Genomic DNA, 17,236 nt, shown 5'->3' on the forward strand with positions numbered 1-17,236 from the left:
CACTATCAGATTGCTGGTCTGGAACATTTGAATAATGTCCTGGGCTACATAGTCTTGTCCTCTATAAAGGTGTAGAGGGTTTTTGTATTGTGATTTGTCACGTTATTAAATTGGTGTTCTTTTTCACTCAGTTGTCCTCCTTTGTTTTTGCTTGCTATGTCCTCATGTGTTAAGAAGGAAGGCGAGGGAGGGATGGGAGGTAATGTGTCCATTACTCACTGATAATGGCATTACTCCTAGTCCTACTCCCTCGCCTTCCTTCTAGGGCCCTCCCGCCCTCCCAGTGTGGTCCAACTGAGTTCTAGGCTCAGCTTGTTTACGTACAGGAGGTGGTGGGGGTGGGCATTATTTTTATAGACTGGGAGTGGGTCTGGGGGGAGGCGGAGGGCCTCACGTGTTAAGAAGGAAGGCAAGGGAGTAGGACTAGGAGTTATGCCATTATCAGTAAGGAATATATGATTTTAATGAGCTCATCCTCACACCCCACCCACCTGGCTCCCCTTCCGGTTCCCACTGTGGTGAGTAGTCCTTGTTAACATGCTGCAGTGGCTCACATCATGTCTGTCCCTCATCCATCCAGCTCTGCAATCACAGTCCTCATATTCCCCATCCCTCCCAGGCTATTTGGAGGTTATGTCCCTGTGTCTGGAAGCAAAGAAATGCGTGTGTGCGTCACTGTGCAGCAGCTGATGTGGTCACTCCAGATGTAAGATTATTCGAATGTCCACACCATAACTGCAATAAAACTATTCGTTTTAAGTATTTGGAGAATGCATTTGCCTAGCCACCCTAGTATGTTTTCACTTCCTGCTTCATTCGCACGATGTACTTCAGTTTATCCTGTGTAGTTCAGAGAGCACAGGTTATAGGATCTTGCTCTGAAGCACTAAGGCCAACCTCTGGAAGGTTCTACAAATGATTACGCTTCTTAGGCCTGACTTACAAAATGCGTCATTGTTATTAAAACATGTAAAGTGCGCTGTAACCCTACGGGCATCCTGGCGCTGAGATACATGTGCACTGCCACCATAAGTGCTGAATACAAAACCATGATACATTAGAAATGCTTATGCTCTGGGATAGAGCCAGGTCAGTTTAGCTTGCTTGTTCAGCCCCTGGTACAGACAGATACTATGCGGTGCGGTGTTTACTGGGTGCTTCGTTCCAAATAGTATATAGTGTAACAGAGATGACAGGGTGTTCATGTATCTTCTCCTCATTTCAAGGTGAGAATCTTGATATGTTGTATTTGTTTCAGCACACATTTTGTAAGGTATTACCTGGTGAAAACCGTGTGGAGGCAAACCCCTTGGGGTGTGATAATTCCTGCACATTTTCAAATCCAGAATTGGGATCAAACATCCATTTAGCTCTGAATCAATATTACCACAGCCTGTTGAATGAGGACCTCGGTGATCTTAAACAGGACCCCTTTACCCATTCTGTCTCTATGGGGCATATGTATCAAAATCTCCATTTGCGATTCTCAAATAGCGTTTTTTTGAGAATCGCTATTTGAGAATTGCAAAACGGGATGTATTTAAAAATTCGCACATATTTTGCGAATTCTTAATATTCCTTAATTGCGATTAGCAAATTGCGAAATCGCAATTAAGGAATACCTTCCCATTCATTCCTATGAGCCAGTAAGCCTATAGGAATGAACGGGAAGTCATTCTCTAATTGCGAATTGCAATCTGCTAATCGCAAATTGAGAATAATTTCAAAGGTGCAAGGGTGTCATGATGACACCCTGATGCACCCCTGAAAAGAGCATGTGTGCACATATGGCACACATACATGCCCTAAGGGTATGTATGTGCTCCACATGGCACTTTGAAAAATGCCAAAAAGGGCATGTTGCAAGGAAATCGCAAAAAGGAGAATTCGCACAACTTGGGTGCGTCTTACATAGCATTTAAGGAATCGCAATTTGAGATTCCTTAAATGCTTACGCAAAATTAAGGAATCGCAAAATTAGCGATTTCTTAATAATGCGATGCAAAAATGCCTCATACATCTCATTTTGCGATTTTGTATTCGCAAACGCTGTTTTTTTGTGAATCGCAGCGTTTGCGAATACAAAATCGTTTGACACATATGCCCCTGTATCTTTACTTTTATTCAGACCAGTCAACACCACCATAAACCATGTAAAAAGGGCTCGAGTCGGCTGGTTTCACTTGTTTATTGAGATGGCAGTTACCTTCGCCAATAAACACCGTACACTGAGTTGGTAAACTAAAGATGAGCTACAATACAATAGCGGGTCATAATATGATATTTTTTCAGCAGCAGGTGAACCTATTTTTCACATAATCTATTCAGGGGCTGTATCACTGATGTTCGTTTTGCAGGCGTGTTGGAGTCCAACAATTGTTTTCTTCACCTGTTCTTTGTGCCCCTGGCACTTAGGATTACAGAAGGGACCACAGACCGTTGTATAGCTCCCTCTGTTATCCTGGTGATGGAGGCGCTCATTTACACCCTCCTCATCTCATGGAGGCATTCCCTCCTATGCATGAAAATGTAGCCCTGTGCAAACGAGGGCGCGCCTTTGCCCAAAGCCTGCACAATATCGCAGACATAGGCGCAGGGGCACACAGACTCTCAGGAGGCATAATTAATGTAAAGCGTGTAAGAAATGATGGACAGTTTGAGCACGCCCTTAAAGTGGCAACTGAGAGGCGGCCTGGGTCATCTCCCCCTAAGGTACCTTCAGTCACACACTGCACCCGACTGCGGGGGACATTTGCCCCTGATATAAAAGCATTTCAATCAAGGCTTTCAACTAACGGGCCAATTTGTAATGCTGTTCTAGCCCCAGTTTTTTTTTATATGTAGCATGATCTACCAATCAGGGTGCCCAGGCAATCAAGCGGACTGTACGCCATTTTACGATATACTGCCCCTGCAACCATATAACAATACATGAGGCTTGGTCCCAACCTATCGTGGGTGCACCCTTAAACGACTTCTCTGTCTTTCTCTGTGAGTGTCCAACTGGGATGACTTTAGGGAGGTGGGCAAGAGTCCCCCAGAGGTTGGTGCGGCATATGACTGACTGCACCTGCCTGTGGAGGGATGCCTGGTTGGCTCTGGTACCCATAGGTCAGCTTCCTAAGAGGCACACCTGGGAGCACTTTAGGGCATATTTATGTAGGCTTTGCATCACCCTTGCACCATGCAAGGGGGTGCAAGGGCGACACAAAATTTAAGTATGATTTATCAAGTCACGTAAGGCCACCTTGTGTGGCCCTAAGTGGCTTGATAAATCGAGTAATGCAACGCAGTGCAAATTGCTGCCTTGCATTACTCTCCACCAGCGACGTTCCATGAGTGGACTGTGGGTATTCCCACGCATCCACCCATGGATTTTGGCGCATTCCCAGATTTACCATTACTGGTTGGACATGGAAATGCGTCAAAAGGCATCGCCTCCCCAGTTGAGGTATGCCTTCCTGCACAAAAACAATCCTGCTTACAACTCAGGCCCCTTGCACCAAGGTGTACCAAGGTGCAAGGGGGCCTGCACTGGCGCTAGGCAGCACACTGTGCGCCAGCGTTGGGAAAGGGCAGGAATGAGCTCTATATTGTTAAGTACAGTGTATTCCTGCCCTTTCCCGATCATGCAGCTCAGAAAGGTGACTTGCTGCACTGTGTGATACATTAATAAATATGCCCCTAAATCTGCTATAAATCCAAGGTGGCACACAGTTTGTGTACCTTGTTTTTATGTGCTTGCACCCGCATCAGTAACACAAAAGTAGCTCTGAGACCATAAAACGTCCAAAAATACACATTGCATGTCCACGGCACTTGTGTATCAGAGCCCCAAACGGCTAGGATATTTGTATTTTGATGCATAAGAACTGCATACGTATGTATGCCGCAAAGTGGTTCAATAATAGGAAACATTTAAGTAAATTGTTTCTTTAAAAGTATATGGATTTACAGTAAAGTTTCTCTGGATTATCAGGGATAAACGCATTCTGTTCTTAGAAATTCATGTTTTCATTTCTTGCCAACATACTCATGTAATTATATTATTGATTGACAGCTTCATTCAGATATGGACAAAGGAGATGGATCAATCAAATATATCCTGTCTGGAGAAGGTGCTGGTACCATGTTCACAATCGATTACATCACTGGTGATATTCACGCCATACAGAGGCTGGACCGGGAGGAGCGCTCCCAGTACACGCTGAGGGCCCAAGCGCTTGACCGGGAGTCCAGCAGACCACTAGAGCCCGAATCCGAATTTATTATCAAAATTCAGGACATCAATGACAACGAACCCAAGTTCCTCGATGGGCCTTACGTTGCCTCAGTGCCCGAAATGTCTCCAGTGGGTAAGGTTTCTATTTTTATTTTATTTTTTCTTTGGCAAATCCAACAGAAAGATCAACAGACAATGTGATAGGACTTGTACCCTCAGAATACAGGAAGAAAGACATAAAAGTAGGGGCAGTGTTGTACATCTCTGCCTAAACATACTTTAATTTTTTCTCCGAAATATTCTTAGTAGTATGCCTGAAAAAGTGCTCATGGCACAGGTTTCCAGGACTAGTAATGCAAACACATGTTTTTCCCACTGGCAAAACATGTTTTCTGCTAATATCGCGGTGGTCGATTACCTTTCCCATCCTCAATGAAGAGTTATTTCATCTCTTGACCTGAGTAAATTGCCGACATTTTAAAAGGGTGGAATGTGGTTTGATCGAGGTTTGTGAATTCCCGCAAACGTACGTTTGTGGTGTTCCCAAAAATTCCATGTCTTGTAATGCTCATTTCCTTCCCCTGTTACGCGACTTTCTATTGCTTATTTCCCCAGACCTGTGGTAAAATTAATTTACTAAAACCAAAACCAAAGGGGGGATACTGTTCCTATTGCATGGTGCAAATAGTCACCATTGCATCAAAAGAAATCCTAGGTAAGAGGGACCTACATGTGTCCTTTCACTTCACTGGTGGGTCCCTCTTACCTAGGATTTCTTTCCTTTTCCTGTTCTTCTTTCAATTTTCCTTTTTAATCAATAGGTGACTTTTTGCACCTTGATGCAATGGTGACTATTTGCACCATGCAATAGGAACAGTATCCCCCCTTTGGTTTTGATATTGGCATATGGAGCATGGATACTGGACCTTTATTAGCTCCTGGGTCCCCCTCTTTGTTTATATTAAAATTAATTTACTCCCACCAGGGATCCCTTTGTGAATTCCCAGCAGACAAAAATTAGGAATTTTTGGCCATAATCTTTTCTCCAAGGCAGAAAATACCTTTGTGACTAGACCTAACAGTATTATGGATTGCTTAACGATTGAGAGAATCATAACTTGCCTTCGTTATAAATCTTGCAGTCCTTGTTTTACAATGTTTCTCATGGTAATAATGCAAAATTAGGCTCAGTCAGTAGGTGAACAACGTTTCTTCTAAATATCTGTACTGATTGAGAATGTTTATGACATGCCTGATGTTTTTGTCCTCGTTATATCAGATAATTTCTGAATCATCACTTCCACACAATAGGCACACACTCATCCACTCACCTAGTGCTCGCTAAGGGGCATATGTATCAAGCCCTTTTCCCGTTCGCAACAAGCCGATTCTCAGAATCGGCCCGTTTGCGAACGGGAAAAGGCCTTTTGGGATGTATCATCCCAAAAGGGCATCGCAAATTAGAGCATCGCAAATTTGCGATTCTCTATTTTGCGATTCCATTTAAGGATCGCAAATTGCGATTCCTCAAATGCAATGTATGAAGCACAGCAAAAGTGCAATTTGTCCGTAAGGAATAGCAAATTACCAACAACTTCAAGTTGGTAGTAATTTGCGATTTCTTTGAAAAATGCACTTTTTAGCATTTTTCAAAGTGGCATGTGACGCACAGACATGCCCTTAGGGCATATATGTGCGCCACATGTGCACACATACATATTTCAGGGGTGCAACAGGGTATCCTTTTGACACCCTGGCCCCCTTGAAATTGCATTCTCATTTTGCGATTCTCAAATTCCGAATCGCAAATTGAGAATGTCTTCCCATTCATTCCTATCGGCCTCCTAGCCCATAGGAATGAATGGGAAGGTATTCCTTAATTGCGATTAGCAATTTTCTAATCACAATTAAGGAATGCCAAGGAATCACAAAACATTTGCGAACTATTTGTTACATCCCATTTGCGATACTCAAATAGCGATTGCCTAAAAATCGCTATTTGAGAATCGCAAATACGGTATTTGATACATATGCCCCAATATCAGTTGTTCGATCACCTAAACATTCACTCACTGAGAGACCTTTTAGCATTCCATGTAACTTCAGAACATGGAACGAGGTCAGAATGGGATGAAGTTTCTTATTACTTCCAGAAGAGCCCAGGCCCTCAATGGATTGTGACATGTAGCAGCGCAGCAATGCACCTTACTGTGCTGCCCTATGCCAAAGTGAAATGGTAGGAATGCACCGTATTTCTGCAATATGGTACATTCCTGTACTTTCTCCCTGCACAGGTGCCGTTATGGCAGCCTAAGTCAGACATTAGGCACCCTAGCATCATGGTGCAAGGGTGCCTTCATGCATGCAGGATTGTTTTTCTGCAGGAAGGGAAGGCACAACAACAATCTTAGGAAGCTTTTTCCTCTTTCCATATGTGCTGCCTAATGCAGTACACATGAAAAGAGAAAATAACAAGGAGAAATAATGATATTTCTCCTCATTACGCCTCACCTTAGGAGGCATAAGGAGTTGGCGCTTCTCCAGCTGTACATGATTTTGTCAATTTGGGGCAGCATCAAAATCCATGGGTGTTGCGTGGAAAACCCACTGCAACACCCATGGGAAACCTCCCAGGAGCAGAGTAAGGCGATGCAGCGATTTGCGCTGGGTTGCCCTAGTCAAGATTTATGAGGGCACTCAGAGTCATGCAGGGTGGCTTTGCGTGGCTTCATAAATCGAATTGAGAGCCCTGCATAATGCCTGTTCCACTTTATGTGGTGGAAAAGTGATGCAGGGCTCTCATGAAAATAGCCCCCCAGTGTCCACAACTATCCAACCATTGTCTTCAAGACGATCTCAGAGTTGTGAGGTGGCCATGTTCAGCTTTTTGCACTCATGTGGCGCACCATTACAGATGTGTAGTGAAGCACCCACAATACCAGCTTCAGCAGGGGTGTCACTAGACAGGATGCATTGGTTTCTTGGGCTCTTATTATTTTTGAACTAAGACTCTCAGGTTGCAAGACAGAAGCAGAACCTACTTAATAACAGAAAGAAGATTGCATGAGACAGGTGTGTGCCAGTGTGTGACAAAAGAACCAAACATGGTTTCAGAGATAAAGATGAACAATTAAAATTATAAACAAAGTGAGGCAAATTGAGTGATAGCACAATAGAAGGGAGTAAAGGGTGCAAAAAGGAAAGAAAGATGGAAGGAAAATGTAGGCAAGAGATATGGAGGGTTGAGATGTAGGGAAAAAAATCAGAAGAAGGAAAAAAAATGGAAAGGAGGGCAAAGAAAGAAGGAAGGAAGGAAACATTTCCTTAGGGATATAATTATTGGCAACCTTCCTTGGAAAGGTTGGGATCACACACTTCACTTGCTCACTCAATGACAGTCGTATAGTTCTAGGTTGGGGGTATTTAATTTTTCTGGCTACTCTATTGCACCCTTAGATGCCCAGCACTCATTCTGATATGCCCACCCTCCTCTCCAGTCTCCAGAATCTCCAGAATTTTTCAGTGGCTGGACAAAGTAGAGTTGTTTGCTTTAACCATTTACAGGATTGACAAGTTCTTTTTACTTTTCAGAACAGGCATTAGGCTACTGGAACGATATGGCGAGACTCTCCAATACAGTATGTTGCCCTTGCATTTTGAGAAAGCCCATAGTGAATAAAAAACTGTAGCAAATCCCGTCTACAGAAAAACCTGATAACTCTCTTACAAACTAGCTGAATAACAGAAAACTGTATTAAAACAGGGGATAAAACTTATCCGCCAGTCTGAAAATGAAGAATGTAGAATATCTATCAAATACAACCTAACAGAAAACAAGCATTGGCATAGCCAATAGGTCTCGCCTTTGGGACCTTATAAGTGTTTAGCCAACAGTTGCATAACTAAATACTTATAAGGTCCCAAAAGCGAGACCTATTGGCTATGCAAAGCGGCCGTGCGGCAGCTAAAGTTAAAGTGATCGCGATCACGATCAAACTTCAAAGCGGCCGTGAAAGTGAAAGTAATCGCGGTAAAGCCGGCGCGCGCCCACGCACATGCACTGTTGCTCTAGGCTGGCCTGGTAGCACTTTTTGGAGCCCTCTCAATAAGTCTTGCCAGACCAGCGCATGAGCTGGGTCAGGCGAGACCTAAAAAGGAGAAATTTTCTCGACTCCATCCCACCATTTCCAGGATAGGGGCAGAGGTGCTGGCTCCTTTGAGAGTACGCAGATGCATGATTTATAGTCTCTCAACTTATGGATCTTCTTAGCTTGACTGAAACACAAAGGCAGTTAGCAATAAAAAAACATTAAACTTTTGTGAAGCCCATTTGACCCCACAATACGGACCAGGAATCTGTAATTGAAGGTAAGTAATGTTATTGCTAGTTAATAATCAGTCCAGTATATATACATATCAAGAGAATATTAAAAAGATACAGAATTACAGCTGGCAAATTGAAATAGTTCAGTCCCAGTAGAATAAGATTTGAAATAATCTCAGCCACAGCAATAATAAAGCTGAGAAATAGGAATAAGCGTTCTTTGAAGAAACTTTGATTCTCTCTCCTAAACATCAGTAAGTTCTAAAGTCATCTAATCGAGGCTCTAAGTTTAGAATAAGGATGGTCCATAGAATAGGATCTCAAGGAAATTCGGAAGTGCAAGAAGGTGTCAGCATAGTAAAGACTCCAGTAGAAGTCTCCCAGAATTGGAATAACTGTTCAGCAAGAAGCTCTCACTTGCAAAAATAAAGGAAGCAGAGATGTCTGTACCCCTCCAAGGCTAGGGGAATCTGCTCTAACTTCTAACAGTGTGAAAAATAATAAAACCAATATAACTTCAACAACAATCATATCTCCTCCCACCCCACCAGGAACCAATCATTTCACTTCTCATGGTAGGCATTTGCAAAATTACAATTCTTTCCCATCTCACAGAACATGGACAGTTACTGCAACCTTGAACATTCTCCGTTACTGATACGCTGATACGCAATGAATAGGAGGCTTCATCTGCTCATTAGGTCTTCACAATTCTTGACAAGATGCCTCTTCTTAGGCCTTACTATCAAGAAACTAGTACAGACAACAATACTCCTTTTCTGAAGCAAATTAAACATTGAGAATGCACCTGCAAAGGAAAAGAACAAACTGACAAAGTAAACTATTCTTTAGTTAAGGTCTGTAGTAAGGCTAACTTTAACTAAACATTTAAATGTGCACTTCAAATACACGGTTAGACTTGTGCGCATGTAACTCAAGAACAGTTGTAAACTTGGGTAAAAGCATACATGATTACACGTTCAAATGTAACTCTCAGAATAAAAGCAAAGATGACTTAAAGTGTGAATGCAAGTGTGAATGCAGAATACGTCTTCATATTAAACTAAACATTAGCGCACACATTTATAAAGCTTCAATTTCTACAGTAAATACAGTTCAATAATGTGTTTAAGTGTCCCCCACATTAATCTAATTAGGCAAGACAGTAAATATAGTGTCACATGTAGGTACATAAGGGCATTTCTGTGACGTGTAAGGGTGGCGTCTAAATTGTGCTACTTCACCATCCACTGGTTTACAGAATTCCCTATCTCTGCTGGTAGCACACAAAAATCCTGCCATGGCATAAATCACTGCCTGCATCCAGCATCGCAAGGTGGTGTGACAGGATGGACACCTTGCCCACCAGCTCTTTCATTTATGAATGGATTGCTAATTGCTATATATATAGATGAGCTTAGCTGGGGAGCAATTGAGTGCTGCGTATTATGGGGTGAGTTGAGAGACCATACATTACTGTGTATATCTTGGTCTTGATTATAAATTGTGCAGAGTGGAATTAACTTGGAATTCTGCTACACACGATTGTATGTCAGCTTGTGTTCCAGAGCCTGTTTTTTCCAGGTGAGAGAATATTGGACCCAATGAAACCAGCAAGAACATCTAGCTGGTAAAATTGCTTCAGGAAAGAGCTGCTCTGCAAACTGACCATCTCACTGGACCCAACCCAGCACTCAGCCGAGGCATGGAGGAAGCATGTAAAGCCAGGACCAGACTGGTCGTAGTGGGAACCGGGCGTTTTCACCAGTGCGCTGTAAGGGTGGGATCCGGTTTTGGACCGGTGGGGGACGTTTTTGGTATAGGGGGCCAGTTTTGCAGAAGTGCTGCAATATCGGCCCCCTGTACCAAAAGCAGAAGCAGTGTTTCCCATCAGCACCCCCTGCAGCCGGTCTAACTTAATTGCCAGGGCCGGTTTGCGTTCCCAGTCCGGGCCTGTTTAAACTCCCCACTGCCAGGTGATACATTTTTCCTTCCATCTCCCACTGTCGGTGAAGTGTAAAGGGTCCCTTGCAGACATTTAACACCTAGTCAGAGCAGATGGGAAATGTCTGCATTAAACCCCGGGAATTAGGAATTCCTTGTGGAATTCCAGCTGAAAACTAAATGGGTACACATAATTGTTCCCCATTCTGTGGGGCCTAACTTGTGATGGCATCAATTCAATCAGAGAATTCAGTCATTATTGGGACCTTCGGACACCTTGAATTTACCCCATGGGATTCGGTATCACTCATAATCAGGGCCAAGTCTTTCAAATGCACATTTACCTTCCACATACTTCCAGTTGTACTTCACAAATTTATATTATTAGGACAGGGACATTAAGCGATTTGCCCAGGATCACGCAATTTATGGTTAAGTGCCAAGACCAGAATTCAAACCCAGTGCATCAGGCTTCCAAGTTGGCAGCTTATCTACTAGACATATCCCCCATCTTACCTTCTTGGGCTCTCTGAATCCCCTGGGTTGCCAAGTGGGGACTTTCTGGCCCACATGGGAGCGGACAAGAGCCTCCCCCCTGTAATTCACTGGATCTCCTTCACTGGTTTGCACAAGCAGCTTATGGCAAAAGGGGACGCCAGGGTAATGCCTCGCCTGTACCCAATGTGGCACTTAAAAGCATTGCTCTGTTACCAGAGGGGGAGGGGTTTGCATATACTCAAGGAAATATATATCACAAGCAGAGATCGAAGTGGGCAGAGAAATGGGGGAACAACGCTCCCAAGCTTTTTTAATTTCATGTAAATAGTTCCCATACTTTTTATTTAAAAAAAAAAACAACCATCACTGAGTGGCTGAAATGCTGCAAGTTGAAATGGAAGTAGAACAGTCTCCTTAAATGTGTAGTGAGATAGGAGAAAGGTAGCCAAAGTAGAAGCAAGCAGTCTCTGCTCCTGAAAAAATGTACATGTGTGCAATTGGTTATTCCACAAATCTAAAGGCTACTTGGGGGCCAGAATATGCAGAGCCAGACTGGCCATAGCGGACACTGGTGTTTCCTCGGTGGAGCTCCAGGTTGGGGGACAGGGGCCAGTTTTGCAGCGGAGCTGCAATATCAGACCCCTGTAACACAAGCATTTGCAATGCAATAGGTCTCGCATTTATAAGAGTTTGAGCTATTGGCATTGTAAAATTACAATGGCTTTTATTTATGTTTTGGTTTTAAAACAAATAAAAGGCATTGTCATTTACAATGTCAGTAGCATAAACTCGCATAAAAGCAGTGTGTGGAGTGCAGCAGTGTGCGGCATGCAGCAGTGTGCGGCAGTGTGTGGCGTGCAGCAGTGTGAGGCGTGTAGCAGTGTGAGGCGTGCAGCAGTGTGAGGCGTGCAGCAGTGTGCGGCGTGCAGCAGTGTGCGGTGTGCAGCAGTGTGCGGCGTGCAGCAGTGTGTGGCGTGCAGCAGTGTTTCGTGTAGCAGTGTGAGGCATGCAGCACTGTGTGGTGTGCAGCGGCGTGCAGCAGTGTGCGGCGTGCAGCAGTGTGCGGCGTGCAGCAGTGTGCGGCATGCAGCAGTGTGCGGCGTGCAGCAGTGTCGTGCAGCATGCAGCAGTGAGTAATGCAGCAGTGTGCAGCAGTGTGTGGCGTGCAGCAGTGTGCGGCGTGCAGCAGTGTGTGCCATGCAGCAGTGTGTGGCGTGCAGCAGTGTTTCATGTAGCATTGTGCGGCGAGAAGCAGTGTGTGGCGTGCAGCAGTGTGTGGCGTGCAGCAGTGTGTGGCGTGCAGCAGTGTGTGGTGTGCAGCAGTGTGTGGCGTGCAGCAGTGTTTCATGTAGCAGTGTGCAGCGTGCAGCAGTGTGTGGCGTGCAGCAGCATGCAGCAGTGTGTGGCGTGCAGCAGTGTGCGGCGTGCAGCAGTGTGCGGCGTGCAGCAGTGTGAGGCGTGCAGCAGTGTGAGGCGTGCAGCAGTGTGAGGCGTGCAGCAGTGTATGGCGTGCAGCAGTGTGCAGCGTGCAGCAGTGTGTGGCGTGCAGCAGTGTGTAATGCAGCAGTGTGTAATGCAGCAGTGTGTAATGCAGCAGTGTGTGGCGTGCAGCAGTGTGCGGCGTGCAGCAGTATGTGGTGTGCAGCAGTGTGTGGCTTGCAGCAGTGTGTGGCGTGCAGCAGTGTGTGGCGTGGTTTGTAAACAACAAGAAAAGCGGACATCAAAGGAAGGGTGGGAGGGAACGAGCATATGGGGTGTGAGTTATAACGAAAGTTAATTGTTGTAAGAGGGGATGCAGGAAGTGAGGCCGAGAGCGCGCTGGCGAAAGCAGTCTGCTGCTTTCAAGTCCGATGCCAGCTTCGCGCTTGAATGCCTCACATGCACTGGCCATAAACCGCATTCCTAAGGTCTTGTGCCCCTTACTAAATCTCTCTGAATCAGTGGTCGAAGTGGGCGGGAACGGCAGGGCACTGCCTGAATGTATCTTTGTAATTTGGGGCTTGTTTTGTTTCCCCAGTTATGAACTCAAGACTATAAATACCATAACGCAAATAAAATCAGGACTGGATGACCTTGTTGCTCCTGGCAGAGTGGGATATAAGAGCTTCAGAAGAAGCAAGACAATATTTAAACAAGGAAATCATCTTGACACATATCAATTGATCCCCTAATCAACCTCCGCTGCATTAACTTTAAGAAAGCAAGCGGTCCTGAAGAAGGTGGATTGAATGACAGGTATCCACTGAAACGTGCGTCGGCCTGTTCCATTCTCCAGCTGGCGGCATTACCATGGTACTAAAGAAGAATCTTCACCATGAGTTCATTCTGTAGCAAGCCATTTTTAAGCTGGAAAACAATGAATGTGACGTGTGAATGAGAATGTGTGGTATGCTATGACTGGATGTGAGGTTTGTATTAATGAGATATTGATATGGGGACAAATTTAATATTGTTATATTGTATGTTTTTTCTTGCACAAATCTGCACAGTTAATAGTACTGTATTCATGTTTGCACTATTTGTATTATATATATGGACACAGAGAAAATAATGGTGACTTTTATTACCACCATAAAAAAATGTATTTATAATTCCCAAAAAAAAGAAGGCAGATAGAATTTGCAAAAGAAAATAATAATTAAAATTTGAATCGATGTAGATTCTTCTGTAGATTGTTTTTGATATTTCTAAGCACAGGGATAGCCCAATCGAGCTGAATTCAGCCAATTGATAGTTAGAGTTTTTAGCCAAGCAGCACATTATCCTGGGTGCTGTGCTGCCAGGGATTGAATAGATATACAATTACTACACACTGGGTCATGCAGTCTACTTCAAGAATACATGCTCAGGAAACATTTATAGATACATTCCAAAACAGACAAGTGCGCTGATGCAAGTCAACAGTACTATAACATTCTGTGTGCGACTGCACCACTGGTCAGATGAAAACATGTTAGTCACAAGGTGTGCAACTATATGGATAAGGGATTGGGCTTAATTCTAGTCAATCTGTGGTGACATTTCATGGCAGTATTCAACTAAACAAATGCATACATAAATAATACCTAATTAAAAAAAATGTGCTTTCATACGAATAACCGTATCCATTACCTTGAGAGTTTTCATGTACAAAGCCACAAATATATGCAGCCATTTTGGAGCCTGTGCATCAACATTGCAACTAAAAACAGTATGGGCCCGATTCACAGAACTAACTTAAGACAAAATCCTAAACTTACTACCATTTCGGTATTCACAGAAGGCACTTACTCATTTTGGTATTCACAGAAGGCACTTACTCATTTCGGTATTCACAGAAGTTAGGAGTCCTAACTTTAGGACTCCTAAATGCCTTCTGTGAATACCGAAAGTCTTAAAATTAGGATTTTTCTCAGTTTAGTAGTAGTATAGTTAGGACTCCTAACTTTAGGACTCCTAAATGCCTTCTGTGAATACCGAAAGTCTTAAAATTAGGATTTTTCTCAATTTAGTAGTCCTAAATCTAAATTTAGGACTACTAAATTGAGAAAAATCCGAATTGTAAGACTTTCGGTATTCACAGAAGGCATTTAGGAGTCCTAAAGTTAGGAGTCCTAACTATACTACTACTAAACTGAGAAAAATCCTAATTTTAAGACTTTCGGTATTCACAGAAGGCATTTAGGAGTCCTAAAGTTAGGAGTCCTAAACTTAGGACTACTAAATTGAGAAAAATCCTAATTTTAAGACTTTCGGTATTCACAGAAGGCATTTAGGAGTCCTAAAGTTAGGAGTCCTAACTATACTACTCCTAAACTGAGAAAAATCCTAATTTTAAGACTTTCGGTATTCACAGAAGGCATTTAGGAGTCCTAAAGTTAGGACTCCTAACTTCTGTGAATACCGAAATGAGTAAGTGCCTACTGTGAATACCAAAATGAGTAAGTGCCTTCTGTGAATACCAAAATGGTAGTAAGTTTAGGATTTTGTCTTAAGTTAGTTCTGTGAATCGGGCCCTATATATGTGGGGGCAAGTATGTCATCATGTCTTAAGGTATTGAACTAAATATGTGGACATTACAAGGACACGTTTCATCTCATTCTCAATGCCATGCAGAGAAAATATAATACTCAGGACACAGTGCATGCATGCCAACATGTGTAGACACGAAAGATGTAAATTTAAAATTAAAAGAATAAATAAATGGGAGAATTTATTTCCCCATTAACGTGCATTGAAGAGGAGGTAATTTCAGTTAGGAGAAAGCAAACATAAAGTAACTTTTGGCTTTAAAAATCGGGATCTCCCGCCTGAATATGTGTTTTGGCAAGTATGAGAGTGTGGCTGATGTGCAAGATGGGTAGGGGATGTCGATTTGTCAGAATTAGTTCAGAAAGCAGGTAAAAGCTGGCTTTGGCAAAGGGCATGCGAACATGAACCTTTTTCCAGTGCATCACCAATTCAAAGTCTAAATTGGGTAATCTAATCATCTGCAAAATCCTCTAGGCTGGCCCTGAAACATAACGGACAACCGGACAAACCAATGCCTGAAAGGAGCTCACCCAAACAGACAAAGGTTAAGAAGAAAAACATTTTTTTAAAGCGCCGCTCCTGTCACCTCTAGGTGCTTTAAATAGAAACGGCAACTGTTGCCATTACACATTGTAAAGCTGTAACATTTACCCACCTTAGAAGTATGGTCCACCTATAACATCCCAAGTCAGCCGCGATGTTTAACTCTCTGAGCCACTTTGTACTGTTATTATGTTTGTGAGATAGCTGTGCGGTGACGAGTGCATGTATGTACTGAGTACGTGCTTTAAGTTTCATTTCTCCTTTTTAATCCGAATTAAATTCCAGGCAGAGGCGCAACTACAGCCAAATTTCAGGGGGGGCTAAGCAAAAATTTTGGGGGGGGCTGAATCTTTAAACAGTAGGCAGAGTGGCGGTGATTTCGGGGGTGGGGGGGCTGAATCTAGGCGGCTGCAGGGGCTCTTAGAAGGGGTGAAACAACAGCGAAGCCTCATTAACATGCAAATGGTCTTTTAAAGACCTGTGAAGTGCTCGGGCACGGCTTTGTGTCTGCCCGGGAAGCGGTCTCATCCCGGGCTGCCACACACGACGGGGGGGGCTGAAGCCCTGTGAGTCCAATGGGTGTTGCGCGCCTGATTCCAGGTATGCCAGAATGTGTTCACCCTCATTGGCACAGAGATTTGTACATGGCGTTCTCCGATGGGAAGCTGCCATTTACAAGGGATGACTGAAAGTTCCCCTCGTGAGATTGGGCCATTTGCAAAAACATATTTTAAATGGGTGAAAAATAAGTGATCAATCATACACGGTCAGAACGTGTGAGGCAAAATGATACGCAGCAACAACTTGTCATCTCTCGTTCTGTCTGCTACGATAAAACGCAAGTCAAAATGTAACAAACTGCACAACAAACATTAGGCGGTTTATAATTCCTCTCTTCTCCCTTTTCTTTCTAACAAAGATGTTTCTTAGGTAATATTTTATTGTTTACCTGCCAAAAGCACCCTACTAGCTGCAAAGAAAAGCGTAGACTTGCAAGCAAAGATGCAAGAACGCGCGCACTAAGCCAATGTGTAGTCCTTACCTGTGGAGTATTTGAATTCAAATAATGAGTAGTTAATGCAGACGTGCTCCGTGTTTCAGACAATATTTTGAAACATTGAACTTCTGTTGATCACTGAATATTGATAAAACGGGAATAACCAGTTCATCTGGCTTTGGGGGTCAGGGCTGAAATCATGCAGCTTACCTGATTCAAACGGCGGGGGAGGGAGAGAAGGCCAGGTACGTAAACACAAAAGGTAAGTGAGAGTGAAGATTAAGTCCCCGACAGGAGTCCGAGCCAAGAGGGGAGGGGCAAGAAGTTGGGGCCTGTAAGAGGCTGCAGCGGGCTGGGAAGCAGTCTCTGTCACCGCAGTTGATTTCAAGCAAAAGACTGTCTACCCCCTCCCACCCAGCCAAGATTAACAACCTTGTTTACAGTGGAGGAAGGAAAAAATGCTTCGGAAGCGGCAGTCCCGGGTAGAGAGAAGTGGAGAAATTAAACGAGACCTATGCTTTTAGTAACCAGCACAGGCGGCATGCAGCGCTCGTTACTGAAAGTATATAATATTGAAACAAGCGCGCACTGAAGCTGACGAGGAGGGAGTGGGAGGGGGGAGTGGGGGCGGGCACAGTGGTGCCGGGAGAGGGTGAGATTGAGAAAGGGAAAGATAGGGATCGAAGGAGAAACAAA

The 17,236-nt window shown here is 43.8% G+C and overlaps 1 protein-coding gene across 3 annotated transcripts in view; it reads left to right on the forward strand.

Moving 5' to 3' along the window:
• Positions 1-17,236, forward strand: part of CDH20 (cadherin 20) — a 1,519,872-nt gene that overhangs the window by 1,387,276 nt on the left and 115,360 nt on the right. For all 3 annotated transcript variants that reach the window (XM_085606877.1, XM_085606876.1, XM_085606878.1), the window contains one exon: positions 4,061-4,355. In XM_085606877.1, coding sequence (XP_085463003.1) covers positions 4,061-4,355 — 295 coding nt within the window. The remainder of the gene's footprint in view (positions 1-4,060; positions 4,356-17,236) is intronic.

This window comes from Triturus cristatus, chromosome 5_2 (assembly GCF_964204655.1).
Source record: "Triturus cristatus chromosome 5_2, aTriCri1.1, whole genome shotgun sequence".
Taxonomy (NCBI): domain Eukaryota; kingdom Metazoa; phylum Chordata; class Amphibia; order Caudata; family Salamandridae; genus Triturus; species Triturus cristatus.